Genomic DNA, 18,055 nt, shown 5'->3' on the forward strand with positions numbered 1-18,055 from the left:
AAAGTATAAATTAAAAAATTATTCATGTATTTATTTTATAGGAATTGTTGAAGGTACCATTGCACTTTAAACCAGTGTGATACTGGTGATTTTGTTTAAACAAATTTAATAGTTTTTCTCCCCTACTGAATAAATTTTCTCAATGTAAAGATTGGGTTTTTCTTAAATTTTCAGTGTGAAATTATGCTGTAGCAATAAAGAAGTTGGGCTTTTTTAAAGATAAACATTACCTCATGCAGACAGGTGTACTGTACATGATATGGAGCGACTGTCTCTTCTCCTTTAATTTCCACATTAATGCGCATTCGAATAGCCCCAGACACGGCTGATTTGTCCGTACGTTTGTCTGTGAAGTGTGCAAAACAGAAAGACCATCACTCAACTTCATCCTGAAATTTCTACAATTGTAACAATTAGGCGACCCTTGCAGCTTCTGCATGGCAAGATAACCCAGAAGCTGTGAAATCATTGCACTTTAAACAAGCAGGATCAAAAAAGAGCATACCAAGATTATACCAGACGTCCATCTCTCCACTCAGAGTGCGGACTTCAATGATAGTTTGACCGAGGAAGTCGTCCGACTCTCGCTTGAACTTTTGCTTCACCCGAGACTTAATATCATCGTCTTCATCCCACACTCGCACCTTGATGCGGTCTGAGGAGTTGTGACATTCACTAGAAATGTGGAACAAGAGAATAAGCCACATGCATCAGCAGCAGTGGCCATTTTACTGATATTGTGACTCATGCCGGATGACTTCCAAAGAAAAAATAAGACTAAAATAAACTTGAGATGGTTAAACCTGATTAATGCAGGAATTAATAGAGACATTTATTTGGCAAAAAAATATAATATGCAAGTTACAAGAAAGATATAATGTTGCTGCCTTTTGCAGATTTTAAATTTTAACTGACTTTGTATGATCTACCACTAAATACTTTCTGCTGAAGCAACTATACAGTCTCAACCTGTCTAGTGAAATTTTTATGACTCACAAATTAAATGTTTCCTCCCAGACAGGGTTGAGGTTGCCATAGATAGTTTTGGTCCTCTTCTTGGTCTTCCCCACCTGGACAGTGACATAGGGATCACTGGAACCAGTTTTATCCTTTGCTTGGAGACCCTGAGCACACAACACTGAACAAAAGAGAAGAAACAATGCACTGTAACTGTGTGTGTACTTGGGTGTTGTCAAGAAAATCCGAGCTCATCCCACTTCCCCATGCTGGAGATTTTAGTTTAACAGTAATAATAAATAAAGTTATCTTTAAAATGAATCACTCAAGTGACATCAGGGCCCAACAGTAGACTTAAGTGTCAATAAAGTTAGTTTAACAGTAATAATAAATAAAGTTATCTTTAAAATGAATCACTCAAGTGATATCAAGGCCCAACAGTAGACTTAAGTGTCAATGAAGTTAGTTTAACAGTAATAATAAATAAAGTTATCTTTAAAATGAATCACTCAAGTGATATCAAGGCCCAACAGTAGACTTAAGTGTCAATAAAATAAATCTAGTTGTGTGTGTTGTTTTTGTCTCATGCAAACTTTGCTTTAATTCTACTTTTTTCTATCTAATCATAAGAAATCATAGTCAGTCAGAGAGAGTCATTAAACAGGAAAAGCAGGTTTCCTGGAAAAAGAGGAAGTTTCCAGCCTGCAGATTTATAAAAATAGCTGAGACTATTTTAAAGCATGAAAGTTTTAAAAAATTAAATCTAAACATTTTGAGTAATTTGATAAGATTCAAAGTAAAATACTTATATTAATATTGGTTTACTTGTAATAATACTTACACTTATATTTGTGAGAACACCTACAAGAAAAACAAGTAACTGTAACTTTAGTAGTAAATAATTAGAATCATGTATTATTCTTGGTTTCTTTTCAGAAAAACATCTGTAATAACTCACATTAAAATCATAAATGAATGATAGATCAGAGAAGCTGAAGAAAATAAATGTGATATAAGTTATGGTTATAAAATTATAAATGAATGCTAAATCAGAGAAGCTAAAGAAAATAAATGTGATATAAATGTGATTTTGACATTGAACTTGAAATGGTGTAAAAGGTTGTAAAACTGCAATTAAACATCACTGATATGTTGGAGGTAGATGGTAGGTGAAAGGTGACAGGAAGGGAAAAAGGGGAACTAACAGGAGAGCAGAGATGATCAGCACCTTATATGGAAACAGGAGGTTGAGCAGCCCTGAGACATTGGCACAGACATCATGACATGATGTCTCTTAAGACAGTGACGGATATGAGATCATCTGTCTAAGCAGACAGATGAACCCTATATAAGGTGGGTGCAAAAGAGGAACCGTTCGTTGGATCCTCCGGGCAGCTTCGAGCCAAGATCGAGATGGACAAAGAACTCTGCAGCTGAAGAAGAGCCGGGGCCACGGAGCCGGAGACTGTCCTGCACATGGAGACCAACCCGTCTGGCCCACAATCTGTGGCTTCGAATCGCACTTCTCTCATCGGCTGGGTTCTGACCCCAAAGACAAAGATGAAGACAAAGACAAGGAAGAAGAACTGGTGCCTTTTTTCCTGCCAGCACCAAGTCCTGTGTGACCTCAGCATCCATGCGGAGAGGAGGCTCATCAGACCTGCGGAGATCCTGGCCTTCGCCGATCAACATCTTCCTCCTGCTGCCACACCTTCTTCATCATCAAGCCAGGTCTGGGGTTCGAAACGCCAAACTCCGTCCGTCTCTCTCAAAGGTTCCCTTTTTTAGTACTCAGTATCAGCAGTAGGGAAAGATAGACTAGATGATTGATTTTACTTATTTGATTATTTCTGCTACTGAATTAAGCTGTACTGACCCTTGCAAAAATGCCTTACTAATAAAATATTTAGCATAAAGAAAATCTAAAAGATGTTGTGGACATTCAGTTAATGAGTCGCCTTAAAGTTCTTTGATGGTTGTAAAATAGCTGTGATGTTTGATTCTGGAGAGGAAGAGGTGGAAAATGTTTTTAGGTTGCTGGTAGCCCATATTTAAAACAACATCCTTGGGACTCGCCCGAGTTACTAAAACCTACCTGGTTCAATAACAAATGCAAGTTGTAAAATAGAGAACGAGCGACCGTTAACAGGTGTGCTCTGTGAAACTAGTTGGCTGTAGGCTGCTCAGTCTGGCTAATTCACAGGGGGAAGAAGGGTGGGACACCTGGATGTAGGCCGTCAGATAACCAGGCGAATCGTTTCTCGAAACCAGCTTAAACAGAGTTTACTTCAGTTCTGGACAGGGTAAATCCCAGCAGATTTAGGAAACTCAACGGACCCGTTAGACGGAGAGCTGGTAGCACATCTCCCCTCTCAGAAGAGGAAGTACGAGAGTGAGAGAGTAGAGACAGAAAGGAGGGGGGGGGGTGTTGCGCAACAACAGTGTAAACAGTTGCCTCATACTAAAACATAAGCGCCACCTGTGTTCCTGGCACAAGGACGACTATTTGTCTCTTTTTACAGTCCAACACAGCTGTCATCTCCTTTGAGTGATGCTGACCATATTGGCCAGCTCCGTTCAAGGTGCGCTGAAAACGCCTTCCCCTCACCTGTGATGCAGATCTTGGCTGACCATTTGGAGGTGCCGTCGAGCACACTCTGCTTGATCTGCTTCATTTGAGTGACATGGGTGGACTTGATGACAGCAAACACTTCCTGGATGAGTTCAAAGATCTCTGGTTTGTTCCTCTCACGGATCTTCATGCGGTCTTTAAGAACCATGATGATGTTCTGGGTTCTGTCCTCTGCACCATGCTTGGAGCTCTTCTCTGCAGCTCCTGGTTGCAAAGATAGTCAAAATGTTATATCAGGAAAGGGATTAGAAGTCATAAATGAAATGAACTTGATTTCAAATAAAATATATTGACAGATCAGACAATAAATAAATGACAGCATGAGCAAAAGTTCATTACTCAAAAGCAACGTTTTCCATATCTAGGAAATTCATTTTCAATCGATTTTAATCCGTCAAAGTGAGAAGTTTATGTGCGCAAATGAAAAAAACTATGATCTATTTCATGAATCAAAACCAAACGGAGCTCTAAGCAATAAAAAGCTGAGCTAAAAACTGATGAAAAACAGAGAGCTAAATGACAAGGAAAGACAAACTGCTTTTAATATCTTTCACACAAAAAAGGAAACAGAAAAGGAGTACTCAGTGTTTCGCTTTGATTATTGAACATAAGAAGAAATAAGTAAACTGAATGGTTTTTCTGTTAATAAATAGAAAACATTTATACAGTGAAACAAGTTACACACAAATCTTTCACTGAACACAATCTCTTCAGTAAAAAGTTTAGATTTAGGGTACTATTCAGTTTGAAAAAAAAGAAGAAAATCTCACGGAAAAGTCAAATGTCACACATATCAGTGGAATGAATGCCGTATTATTTTGGGCTTTTAAAGAAGCCTCTTCTCTGTCTAATTTATGGATGTATCCTCAAATATTACCTACATCATCATTAATTGACAAGTTGCAGGGTATTTGTCCAATCTTTCTTAATTAACATGAACTTATTTAAGCTAAATTAAGACATGGTGGCTTAAAGGGAAACTAAAAGCATTCTGACAAAAACCACAAGGTGTTTGGAGACATATTTTAAAAGTTCTCTGGTTCTAACAAGAATCAAATTATATAAACAGAAACCAAAATAAGTAAATAATATTTTAAGAGATAACAGTGTGGGTCTTTGCGACATGGGTTTTAAAACATAACTATGTTTAGTACGTGTAATACTTTAAACACAACACAAATAGTCATGAATAAAATAGAAAACAAAACAAAAACAAACAGTGTAGACATCAGTTTCAGTGAGAAAATGTTTTGATTAAAACTCACCCATGAGCTGATACATGGCACATGGGTGCCTATACTATCTGTCTTTATTCATTATGACAGTTTCAATCTTGTTAGGTTATTTCTGTACACTTGCGTTAAACCACCATGTCACGCACAGTTTCTTCCTAACACTTCTCTTACTTTGTAGACAGTCAGCATTGAGCAGGTCCTGGCACTTCTCATGGCATTTGACTCCACACTCAGTGCAGCGCATGCCTTGGCGAGCAATACCCCACAGCAGTCCTTCACACTCGTAGCAGTAAGTTGGAGTGGTGGCTGTCCACACCTCGAAATTGTGTGGGGTGGTGCAAGAGATCGGGTAAATGAGCGCCTGAAGGGTCTTCTTGTAGACATGACTCTTCTACAGAATGAGCAGAAAAGATTTGCTAAGAGTTTGGCTTTGATGATCCACACTCAGAGTGAGTTACTTTCATTAAAGTGTGTTATTTGAATTAACTGAAAACAAACCAGTTCTTCGTTATGCAGGGTGCTGGACGTTAGGGCTGAGGTAATGCCAGCCTTCCTGGAGTTCTGGACCAAAGACTGAGTAAATAAGCAGAATTCAAATTAATAACTATACTATATATAACATAACATATATGCTATACTCTTTATCTTATGCAGATCTGTAAGCCTAAAAAACAAAATGTAATATCAGTACAACTTCATATTATTTCTTTAATAGAACGTGTTAAGTCGAATGATAACACAAACACACACTTTTACAGACTAATTAATTAAAATATTTTAATATGAAATAATACTCACCATTGCCTTTGGTTTAAGAAAAGAAGAGAAGGAAATATTTAACATTAGACACAGCAGGAAAAACCGATTTATTCAGACAGTGATAAAATACCTTACTATAACCAAAACCATAGCCTTAGTATTAGTGTTAATGCTAGTGGAGGAATGTGATTAATCAAACTTTATCAAATAGCAAAATTTGATAAAGTTTTTCAGTTTAGATAAATTTAGGTGGTTGAATCAATGAAGACATACAATGTATAATGATAATGTATATTTACCTTGATTTAGTGGAAACTGGGTAATGTGTTGTTTTTTATGGTGATATGTATTCAACCGGTTATTGAATAAATATCAATACCCAGTATTGATATACCGGGTATCTGTATCTGAATATACAGATATACAGATATCTGTACGTATATCTAGATATACAGATATCCAGATATCTGTATATCTGGATATACAGATATCAAGATCTGTATATATTGATACAGATCAAGATATAATTACATTCAAAATGTCTGCAAGTAAGCCAACAACTAGGTATGACATACTCTTCCAAGTTTTTTTTTTTTTACTAATTTAAACAAAAGTTAAAGTATAAGAATTGTTATCTTCTTATTTAAGCAAATGAATAGTCCTAGCTCCAGTTTAATGTATTCAAATCAAGCAACAAAACAAACCAAGATGCAGCTCTGGTTACATGTGGAGATCCATAAGTCAGGGGACTCTGAGGAAGCTGCTCTTGCAACCACAGCTGTTATTTGATAGCTGAATGTAATAATATTTGCTGCTTATTCAGGCAGCACTCGTTCATCTCCAATTAATTACAGGAATCACTTTCACAAAACAAAGGACTGTGTGTGTGTTTGTGTGAGACCATTGGGGGAGCATAACGCAGGTGTGCCAGCCTACGTCTGCTTGTATCTGAGAGTGCTGAATGTTATTAATAATTAAGAAAGTCACTGTTCCATGGAAAGGGAATAAAAACTGCACAATAAGCTTATTGTGTCAATTAATTTGTGCAGTACCTCACAAAGGTTTTCAAACCTCTTTGAATTTTTCATACCTTGTCATGTTACCATGAGAAACTTGAGTGTACTTTATCTGGATTTAATGTAATAGGCAAACATAAAGTAGCATATAATTGCTAAATACAAGGAAAATGATCAGTGGTTTTAAAAATTAGAAAAGTGTATTCTATGTGTTCATTCAGTCCTCTATATTCTGGCGGCCACAAAACATTACAGTGCAACCAAAAGCCTAATTAGTAAATAAGAGTTCACTAAAGCACCTGCTTTTTTGGCATTTATTTGTGGGGAAAAAAATGTACATGTATGCATCATTTTGAATCCAATTTACAATTAAAATTACATCTACGATGTAAAAAACTAAAAATACTAAAAATTTATGATAAAGGGTAAAAAAAAAAAAAAAATTTAGAGTGTGAATATTTTTGTAAGACATTCAGGTTTCTGTCAGTACTCTTTTCACAAAGCAAGTTAAAAATGTTAAAATCAGAGACAGAATTAGATGAAGAGATTCAAGCCATTTCCAAGCCCTAAGCAAAACATATACTCACTTTATTTCTTGAAATGTACATAAAGAGCAAGGTATGGAAATAAAATCCCACCAATCTATCACTCCCTTCTTATATAGATCTAACGTGCTTTAAAAATGGCTGTGCAATAGATTTACAAAGAAACATATCTCAGAAAAGGATTTATGTTGGTTACAGTCATAATAGCGGTGAGGTAGTGTCATGTGTAATCATATTTATCTAAAACTAGACAAGCAGTAAGAGACATCTGTCTTGATGGCATACTCCCAATCCTTGCAGCTCAACTGATCAGACTCTAGTCAACAGAAAATGTGCTTCATACTATTTAAATAAGTGGACTGCAGGGGGTTAAAATACATACAGGAAGAAGGGAAGGAGTTGACGAATACATAATGGGAATAAAAATAAGAGAGGGAGAGAGAGACAGAGAGATGGGCTGGGGAGATGTGAGACACTTAGTCAAAAGACAGAAATGAGATTAGAGCAGAAACTAACCAGATCTCTGACCAGAGGCATTGCTTTCCTTTTTCTAAGGTCTGGCATGCTGTCAATGCTGTACAGAGCACCACCCATGCTGGAAAAAGAGACACACCATATATCAGCTTCATATCAAATAACAGCTGTCAAAAATCTGGACACAACAAATCAATTACACAACTGACTTGCCCTTTGTTTGACAAGTTATAGATTTTCAGCCATAATGTTGTCAGCTTCATAGTTACTTACCCCGCAGACAAAAGCAATGAGGCAATCCCAACATGCTCTCCTCGTGCCTGTGGAGAAAGATGAATTAAAAAACGCAAAGAAGACACAATGCTTGAAAAACATTTAAAACCTACAGAAAAATTTAAATGTTTTCCCATTGTTAACAAATGAATAGGAGAGAAGTTTTTCTTCAGACAGATAGAAATAGTCATACAACTCAGATGCACAAAATAGCTAAATTGTGGGTTTAAGTAATTATACCTCATACACAAGACGAAAAATAAAGTGTTTCAGACAGATAACTACTCATGTAATCATTCCTACAATTCAATGTGCTCCATAAATGATAACCACGTTCTTTGTCTTGTTACTTCTTCAAAAATAATAACAGACCTTGATCATCATCATATTAATGCACAGTAAAAGGTCTGCCTAAGATGTGTCCTGATTCCAGTTTTACAGGTTTGCAGGAGCTTATCATTATCATCCTAAATATCTGTGAGTGCTATGAGAGGGACACACGAGAAGACGCATATGGCTACACCCACCTGAGAGTCTTCTCCAGCCATGGGTAATCAGAACGGGCTACATGCAAATCGCTACTAGGATGGCAAACAACTGAAAAGAAAATAATGAAATGGCAAAAACAATATAAGGGGAAAACAGAGACTAGGCTAACACAACACAGAAGATTGCAAAGGATAAAAAACTGTGAAAAATAGATGGGCAAAAAATCAGTATAAACATGTAAAATAGAACACTTTAACATGCAGGGACTGATACAACATATAGTGATCAAATAATTGAGTATTAAAGCACAGAAGCAACAGGTTAAACATACAGCAAAAAAAGAAACTTCATAGACATTAACCTGGCAGATGTGCAAGCAGACACAACAATGCTACACTGAAACATGTGCAGTTTGTACCTCTTGTAGCTGCAGTCGCACTCTACTGAAAAGGCGAAGCCAGTTAGCTTTGGCTCTAGCAGGACCTGGTTCCATGATTTCTCTCTTTGGGAAACTGAATTAAGGATTGAAAACAAATACAGTAGAATAATTTAGACCATCACACGTAATGATAGTTAATAATATGGAAGTTAAAAGTGAATCAGAAAGTGTTTAACACAAGGTATTTACAGATTTGGTCAGACATTGACATCAACTCAAAGATTTATGTTCACTTTCTTTAAACTCAACACAGGGACAAATTATGTATACATAATTTTCTTGGAATTTCATATGTATACAAGCCCAAATAGATGTGTACAGGTCCACTTAAAAGTCTCTTAGTAAGATGCATCTCAAGCGAGCTTCTGGATTAATTCTAGCTGGATATGCGACCCCTCTCCAAACCAGAAATATTACTCATAGATATTGTATTTTTACTGTTTTCAGTGGATTTGAACCAAAAAACAATGACGCTTTAAGAAAGCTTATACATTTTGAGTCTCCAACGAGATTAGCATAGAAAGACTTTACCTTGGAACAGGAGCTTCTTCTGTTTTCTCCTCAGGAGCAGGCTGCCCAGTTTCTGCTGCTGGGGGCTGATCAAGAGGATAAACATCCTCCAGAGGGGTTTCAGCTTTGGGCTCTGGCTCCAGGGGCTTGGTGTCCTGAGGTGGAACCTGGGTTGGGATGGTTGGGGTGGATGTTGTGACAGACATCTGTTGCTGTGATGAAGCAAAGGAAGGCTTGATGGAATCTGTAGCATCAGAGGGCAACACGCTGTCCTGTGAGACTGGAGGTAGTTCAAGAGCTGCACTGGGCGACTGGGTCTGATCCTGGGCAAGCCTCTGCTGATGCAAAGATGCTTGCTTCTCCAAAGGTGGCCTGGAGGAAGACAGGCCATCAGATGGTGGCATCAAGGTGGATGCAGAGCCTGACGGCACTGATGGAGTGTAGGTCGGCTCCTTGTCTTGGCTTTGTTTATCACCCAGTGGATACATGTCTTCATCTCTGTAGTGCATCTCTTCCTCATCTTGATAGTTATACTGCCCTTCCTCTGCGTAAATGTCACCTTCCTCTTCATCATACAGTGCACCCTCTTCCCCTCCATCTTTGAGATAGCCTCCCTCGTCACTGTAGACCCCTTGGTGGTCCTCCCCATCCCAGCCCGGGGAATCTTCTTTGCCATAGCTGACGGAGGAATGGCAGGAGTGGTACGAGTCGTTTTCATCGTAGAACTCTGAACCTTGAAAGCTTTCACCGTCCTCTGGAGGAAACTCCTCGCTAAGCTGAGAGCTTCCTCTGCTCAGCTCCGCTGATGAGGCATAGCGGCTGTCTGTGGGACTGACATGAGGGGGAGATAAAGACATGTTAGATACATACAACCCACACAGATTTGAAATATAAATGACAGGGGATCCCCACAGCTGTGTGATTAGTTAGGTTGTCACAGTTAAGGAGCTTGTGCTGAGGCCAGGGAGGGAGACAGCTAATCAAAGACTAATGTAGCTTACAAACATATTAATACCCCTTTTAATTTTTTTCACATTTTATTACGTTGCAACCACAAATTTCACTTCATTTTCTTGGAATTTCATGAGACAAGCCAACACAAAATAGTGCATACTTGTGAAGAGGAAGAAGGAAAATGACTGAATGGAGTAAGGCAAAGTTAGTGAACACGTTCGTGGGAGCCCACAAACTAGCTAAACTTAGCAGTTAAGCTAACCTTAGCATTTTATCTAATTTTAGCATATACACAGCTTTTTGCACACTACATGGTGTAAGTCAATGTTAGTAAAATGTTAGTAATAAATAAAAGCTAAACTTAACCTACTGAATAAAGTAGGTTGGCCACTGTACTGAATAATCCTCACCTGGTTGTTAGATTTTTATTTTAAAAAAACATGTTTGAATTTCCTCTCAAATCACAATTATGCATGTCTATTACATAAAATCTTGACAATATACTTTGAAGTTTAAGGCTGTAACCAGACAAAATGTGAGTTCAAGGGGTGTGAATAATTTTGCACTGTAATTCCAACCAAATGTTTTTGATTAGTTATGCATCTTTTTCATAGCAAGATGCTTGTTTTAGTAGAGAGAAATGGAAGTTTTCAAGAGACGCTAATTCAAACATAAATTAAAGCAGAAAAAAAAATCTTCATACCAACCCAAAATTGAATATAAAACGATAAAAACACACCTCTCCAAACTGAGGAGGAAAAAGCAATAAACTTAGATCATTTATTTGTCTTTTCCAGATAAATATGTGAAAAACACGTATTTACAAAAATGGCTATTACTCACTGGGACAGCCCGTGAGTCAGAGAGAGTTTGCAGAAACACAGGAAAACATCTTCTTAACCACACTGCAACAAACACTCACACTTCACTGTTTTATCTATATTTCCCACAGTGGTCTTAGTTCAATAACGCACAGTGCAAGAGCAATAATGGAGAGAACTATATAATGACTTTTGGGCTGTGAGCCAGAGGGAGTACACAGTAGTATGGATGAATGGTCACAGAAACCACCACAGCACTCCCTTTTTTCTCAGTTCATAACCTATCTTACAATCTCTCACATCCAGAATCACATAGTAACAAATTCCACATATTGTTAAGTCTAAATACATATTTAACCTCTTATTTTCTGAAAGAATAAAGATTAAACTACAAACTGAAGGGGAAAATAACATTTATTGGCTTCTCTGTTAAGGCACCATAATCAGAAATACAGCCTTTACTGCATCACAAGTGGGATTTAAATGTGTATAATTACCAAGTGTGAAACAGCCAGGACAAGACAGGGCCCTTCCTCAAGTCTCACATACAGGGTGAGGCTGTAATAACAAGCTGTCATGACAACAGATGCGCACAGACTCTTACAGGCGGTCCCAACGACTCCAACCAACAATTAATCCATCTGCCTCCAAATGCTGAAATATCAGACATGTCCACACATCATGTCAATCATTCATCCTCTTCCCACACACACAAAGAGAAGGCTGTACAGCCTTTCTAGCCATTAACACAATGCATCATTAGTTGGATCTGAGAAGGTTTTTTTTAGGTTTTTTTTACCAAGAGCACAATAAGGACAGAAGCAGGAACAGTTGTCTTCTATAAAATTATATAGAAAATACATATACAAAGATAGGATAAGAGCGCATGCATGCAAGCACATCGAGCGAGGAGGACGGGACAAGTCCACCACTGACGTCACAGCGAGACGGTGTCACAGGCCGGAGCAGGATGAGGAAGAGGAGGAGCACAAATTGCAGAGGAGGCACAGAGACCCACCTATCGGACAGAGAGTGCCTACTGTCTAGAGAATACTGACGACTGGTGCGCCGGCTCGACCCTGAGCCTGAGTCGATATCGCTGCGCCCGTTGGTGGCAGAGTCTAAACTATCATAGCGTCTGGTAGGAGGAGTAGGAAGGGAGGTGGGGAGGAGTGGAGAGGTGAAAAAGGAGCATCAGTATAGCTCAGTGCAAATCTTTCAAAGAAAGCCCGAACTAGTCTGAGCCTCTGGCCTGCCCGGTTAAGAAATGGTTCACAACTTTAATTTAAAAGTAATTTTCAGATGGAAACCCGAGGAGTTTTGATTTGCTTATGTGCCATTATGTGCATCATTTATATGTGATCCCACAGTCCTTAATTAATCTAAGACAGGTGTATTTCGAGCATTACTTGGAACTGTTTCACTCCAGCCGATTCCTTACTCTGATCTTAAAAATAACAGCCTGAGTGGCAAAAGGAAGTTAAGTTTATGATTGTGTTTATGAGATTTATAAAGTATGACTATGTTCATGAAAATATTTACATCATCTACGGCATTGCAAAATGGAGTAACACCTCTGGAAACTTATAGACAAATTGAGATATTTGGTCCTTTATGATAATGTTAATAGAATGTGATAACAAGAAGAAAAACATATTCAGTTTGTGAACCAATCCTTAAATATTTTGAAAAAAAAAAGACATTGCACTTGAAAATAAAATTCCCTCCTAATTCTTGCCAAAGGTAAAGATCTACAGTAGATTTAAGCCTTCCTGAGAAGTACTTCAGCTTTGATCCTCTGTTGCAATTGAGTTTTCTGCACAAGGCTGTCGAGAGGAAATCACATGGGGTTACATTCACTCACACATGCATACAAAGATGCAGACGCACACACATGCATTCACACGATAAAAAAATTCATCACAAAGGCCCACTTCATACATGACCTGTATACAAGAACTCTGAGCCCCAGCATGCTTGTATACACTGAGGCCTGGGCTGTTCTCTAGAGGAGGAGAACACAGTGGGAGATGTTACCATGTACAACATCGAAACAAAACAAGGCTACACGAGCTGGGTGGTCTCAGACGTCCGACGGGATTCGTTGATTAAGAAAGAACGTGTTTGAATTGGGAATTATTAATCTCAAAAATCTGTTTTTTTTGTCCTGCAGCAAAAAAAAACAACCAAACAAACAAAAAAAAAAAACCCCAGAACAAAACAAAACTACCATTTTTAAAAATCCTGACCACCACCAAACATTATCAACCAGACTCCAGAGATAAATGTCCTCTTAATTAAGTAGACTTTGGTGTGTATTTATAGTATTTATAGCAGGCATGTTACCTCATTGTTCTGTGATCGTAGTCCAGCTCATGGATGTCATCGCTGAAGGAGTGCCTGTAGTGTTGATGCCGCATTGGGTACTGGTGCATGGAAGCATTGGGCTGGGAGGTGGTGTAGAAGGGAGGAGGGATGCTGTTACTGGTCTCGCTGCGGTAGTCACTGTCCCTGTCATCAACGGCACTGTCTGGGTCCTCGTCTGTTCACACAACACAGTGGGAGACGAGATGAAGCTGGGTTGTGAGGCTTGGAGAGATCAGAAATTGTTGCCAACATTGTTGTTGCTTGTTAAACTTAACATTAATAACAACAAGGCTATGTAAAGCATTGTGTTAATAATCTGTAGAGGTTGAGAGAACAAAATAAAGAAAAATATTGAGAAATGTGAGATTTAAACCTTCTGTAAGTGTTTAAGATGTCTTAGATGTCTACATTAAGAGGTGGGATGAAGCTCTATATGGATGATCAAGGATGTTGTTAGTTTAAAAATACATCAGATAATGACCCAGTACAAATATGTCTCTCTATGTTTTTATGCCTAAGCTTAAGGAATGGCCCTGAAATCAGACTATTGGAAAATTATAGAACATACTTAAAAAGCTAATTGAACTTGGCCCTACTTTGTCTGATAAGAGAGTGGTCAAATATCTAGCCAGAGTGAAGCTAGAATCGTATTTATTATTTAAAAATGAATGCAGTTGAGGAGCAACTTTCATCCAAATATTAGTTGGAGCATATGTACTGTATATATTTGAGTCTGTATGTGTAATTTACACCCCTTGTGACTAAAGAAAAGTTACATTAAATGTAAACGTGTACTCCAAATACTTTTTTTAATACACTGAAAAATCAAATTTTACACAAGTATCTTTTTAATTATCGTCTTCTGACTATTATTATTCCTACTGCCTCCTAAACATATGCCCGGGTGAGCAGCACATGATTCTTCACTGAAATTAATTACCGTAGATATATCTAATAATTTATTCAAAATATTTTAACATGAGCTGGAGCAAAGTTCAAAACAGGAAATCCATTTTCATGCACTTATGGTCTCAGAGGAAAACTGCACTGGGAGATCATTACACTGATTTGTGGACAATAAATACAGTTGCACAAGCCATTAGCAGAAGTGCATGACAGAAACTTACTCTGCTGGTCTCCCCACAGACTCCAATTACCTGCACAGAAAGAAATTGTTAACTTGGAAAAATTTATTTGAGCATATAATTCAAATACATTAAAAATCCACCAACACAGCTAACCAAACATGAAGGTCTGCAACCCTGAGAAATAATCATCTTATGTAAATCTGTTAGATGAGAAGCTATGAAAGAGGTGACTGGTGCATGTCTTCGTATGAGCAGAAAAAAGCCCAAAAAAACAAAGACAAGGTCATTCTAGCAGCTTATATAAAAACTGACTTTTTAAAAGCAGCTGCCCTTGATGCTTCAAAGTAGCTACAAGCAAAAAAAACATATATGCTGTTATCATTCAAACACAAGCTCCATTTGAATAAAGAAAGAAAAGCAATTGTAATCAGACTTGAACTGCACACGCTTCTCCACCTGCTCCGCATGTCACCATCACTAGACACAGAGATAGACAACAAAAGAGTGTGTCGGACACGCAGCATATGTCAACTCAATTTCATCACACATTTATCCCCTTTAAGTCATTCTGGAGCTCAGGCAGGCATGCATTTATGATTAGTCACATCAGTTTTTCCCTTGCTTTCCTCTCTCCATCCTCTGTTGAATCTAATAGCTTCATTTCTACTTTCTGCTTAGTCTTTTTCTCAATGAGTCAAGGAAACAGAGCAGAGGGAGCGGGGAGAGTGGAAAACAGGAGGCACAAAAAGGACACAGCGGGTGACGGCACAGAGGGAGGTGAATGCAGAAGATATCGGTGACACTCACAGCACTGTGTGGAGGGGGCATGGAGTGATTGCTCTTGTTCTTCTTGGTAGGCATACTGACGTTGAAAGAGAAGCATTGGAAACGGGCGTGTTAGGGGAATAACATAAAGGTCTTTGACTTGAAAATAATTCAGGGAAACTAGATTTTAGCGCTGGCAGCTCTGCTTTTTCTTGCAGATATGGAAAATATATGATAAAAACAAATGGAGGCGAATTAAATCCAACAGATAATATGTATTTTAGAAGACTATATTATAATGAGAAAGATAAGTAACTGCAAGTGGCATTTAGTTAACAGGTTATGCAAAATAGTGAAATTCTTACATCTTGATCTCTCATTGCATTAAGTTGCTCGAGTTTCTTAGCCCAGTATCTGGCCTCCTCTTCTGGAATGTCTACAGGAAAACAGAAACACGTTTCTCCCCTTAGAATATCAAGTTCTGATTAATTTAATTGCAAGGGCATTAAAGATGTCATAATTTTAGATATTGTGAAGGATACAGTCAGAATAAAAAGAGGATTGAACAATATCACAAGGTGTAGAAATATGCAATTGTACAAATTTTAGAAGACAAGGTTTTTCTAAAAACAAAAACTTGAAACACAAAGTAGAAGAAGGCTTGCTCCAGCAGTTTCACTTATTGACATACTTTGTAAAATTGTGCAAACACTAAAAATAGAAAAGAAAATGCATGGACAAAATTCATAAAAATGCTGAAGACCTAACCTAATGGCAGTTCAAAGCGAGTGTCAAGCAGCAGCCTGTGAAAGGTCGGGTCTTTGGTTCCACAGATTTCATTCTCAGCCATAATAACATTCGAGTCCAGGGTCAGCCACTGACCCGGACCCTCCTGAAAAACATGAAATAGGACAAGTATATCAAAAATAAAAACAAAACATTTATTGCTTATTTTGCAGCTTCTGGATAAAATGTGTTTTTTCAAATTTCTAATCAAACTTCTGTGAATTTTAAAACCTTCCTTCAGATGTGGAGTGTAACCACTATAAAATAATCACAACATATGTTTGCAGAACATCAGGTAGTAATCCTGACCAAAGATTGCTCTCCTCTATACTCCAAAAGCAAAAATAATAAGGAACCCTGCATTTACACATACAGACTACAACCAATTCAAAATACATTATAAAACTGATCATATGATCTTTAACAAAATAGAATCTTTTGTTAATTTAAGTTTTATGCTTAGTTTTTTTTTCCCCAATGAGTCAAGGTAACAGAGAAGAGCAGGTACCTCATTGGACTGTCGTATGCTTTGAAGGGGGATCCATACAGTTCCCACCATGGTGTCCCAGATCAGTCCTTTGTTCCAGACCTCCACTGTGAGGCCCAGCCCCTGACGGTTTATTTCGCTGCACATGAGAAAAGTAAAAAAAAAAAGAAGAAAAAACTACATATATCATAGCTGAATACAAATAAGTTTTAGCAGAGTAGAAATAAATGCCACCAGTAGCGGCATTTATATGTGGTAATGAATGTGTGCCATGATTCAGTCTGTTTAGGTAAGTGAGTAATTCAGTATGAAGAAAAGATGACTATCAACAAGGCTACTGACAGGACAGACAAGAGCAGAGACTGTGTTCCTGTGGGAATTACCAGAATAAGCTTCAACTTTTCACATAACACATATACTGCTGCTCATGTAGCTTAAAGAACACACAAACTACAAATAAAATCGCCAACTCCCTCTGCATCTCTCAACATTTAGTAAGTCCCTTTTGCTATAACAACCAGTTTTAATTTGTCAAATCTTTCAGTGAAACATTTTCTTCCCATTTCTCAAAGACCTGATAAAGTAATCAGACTCAATGGTTTGCTGCTGTTTGAATAGTAGAGTAGCTACAGAGAAAAGAGACACGAGTCAGAGTAAAGGCCCTTCTTAAGAATCAGTTTTGTTTTTGGCAGATTTGCAGTATTACTGACTTCAAAAGAAATCTTTAGAAGGAATAAAATCCTCTGGGTGTGGAGACATGTTATGTGATCCTCTCACTCCTCAACAGGAAGATGGCTGAATAAAAGCAAGAAGCCACAAAAAGCTCCTTTAAGTGACTGTTTAGTGATTGATCACTAAAAGATTAAGAAATAATTCTCCAAAAGGTTATTAATCATTTTATCTAAATTATTAGTTTTATTAATAATTCTCCTAAGCAATTACGTAGTTATTCATATCCAAGCTTGATATGTGTGCTAGCGACAACATATAAATGTTGTCGCTAGCACACATATATATACATTACCTGTTACTAATGCTTATGTTTAGTTTCTTTTATAGGAAGTCAACGATGTAAATAAGAAAAATGCTCATTTTTAAAAGGACAATGACAAACACTATTACACACTTTCAAATTGGTTTTTAGTAGTTTAAATGGGAGTGTATTTAAGAGAAAAAGTACATTAAAAACAGAATCAGGACAGTGAAAAACTCTTAGTAAAATGTTCATTTTGACATATTTACAGGCAGGAAGAGAGAATAAATGTGGAAATGAAGGCACAGGAGAGATACGTGAAATAAGAAGACTCACAACATGAAGTCCTGTTCCCAGCATGGTTGACTGCCACGCACAGCAATGGTGGTGCTCTTAACATTTTGCACCTTCAAGGTCACGTATGTGTTAAATTTCTCTGTAAGAGATTAAGCAAAAATTTCTCCTGGCTTATGCTTTTTGTTTGT

At 37.7% G+C, this 18,055-nt stretch overlaps 1 protein-coding gene across 10 annotated transcripts in view; it reads right to left on the minus strand.

Moving 5' to 3' along the window:
• Positions 1-18,055, minus strand: part of unc13a (unc-13 homolog A (C. elegans)) — a 46,808-nt gene that overhangs the window by 22,532 nt on the left and 6,221 nt on the right. For 7 of the 10 annotated variants that reach the window (XM_028027088.1, XM_028027084.1, XM_028027086.1 and 4 more), the window contains 19 exons: positions 17,907-18,006; positions 16,619-16,736; positions 16,093-16,216; positions 15,690-15,760; positions 15,367-15,421; positions 14,599-14,628; positions 13,451-13,646; positions 12,123-12,242; positions 9,351-10,160; positions 8,799-8,892; positions 7,892-7,938; positions 7,661-7,739; positions 5,623-5,628; positions 5,323-5,397; positions 4,996-5,215; positions 3,566-3,793; positions 997-1,138; positions 506-675; positions 231-346 (listed from right to left, as the gene is read on the minus strand). In XM_028027088.1, the coding sequence (XP_027882889.1) occupies positions 231-346; positions 506-675; positions 997-1,138; positions 3,566-3,793; positions 4,996-5,215; positions 5,323-5,397; positions 5,623-5,628; positions 7,661-7,739; positions 7,892-7,938; positions 8,799-8,892; positions 9,351-10,160; positions 12,123-12,242; positions 13,451-13,646; positions 14,599-14,628; positions 15,367-15,421; positions 15,690-15,760; positions 16,093-16,216; positions 16,619-16,736; positions 17,907-18,006 (2,801 nt within the window). The remainder of the gene's footprint in view (positions 1-230; positions 347-505; positions 676-996; positions 1,139-3,565; positions 3,794-4,995; positions 5,216-5,322; positions 5,398-5,622; positions 5,629-7,660; positions 7,740-7,891; positions 7,939-8,798; positions 8,893-9,350; positions 10,161-12,122; positions 12,243-13,450; positions 13,647-14,598; positions 14,629-15,366; positions 15,422-15,689; positions 15,761-16,092; positions 16,217-16,618; positions 16,737-17,906; positions 18,007-18,055) is intronic. The other 3 variants (XM_028027091.1, XM_028027090.1, XM_028027089.1) reach the window with 1 other exon arrangement.

Source organism: Xiphophorus couchianus, chromosome 9 (assembly GCF_001444195.1).
Source record: "Xiphophorus couchianus chromosome 9, X_couchianus-1.0, whole genome shotgun sequence".
Lineage (NCBI taxonomy): Eukaryota > Metazoa > Chordata > Actinopteri > Cyprinodontiformes > Poeciliidae > Xiphophorus > Xiphophorus couchianus.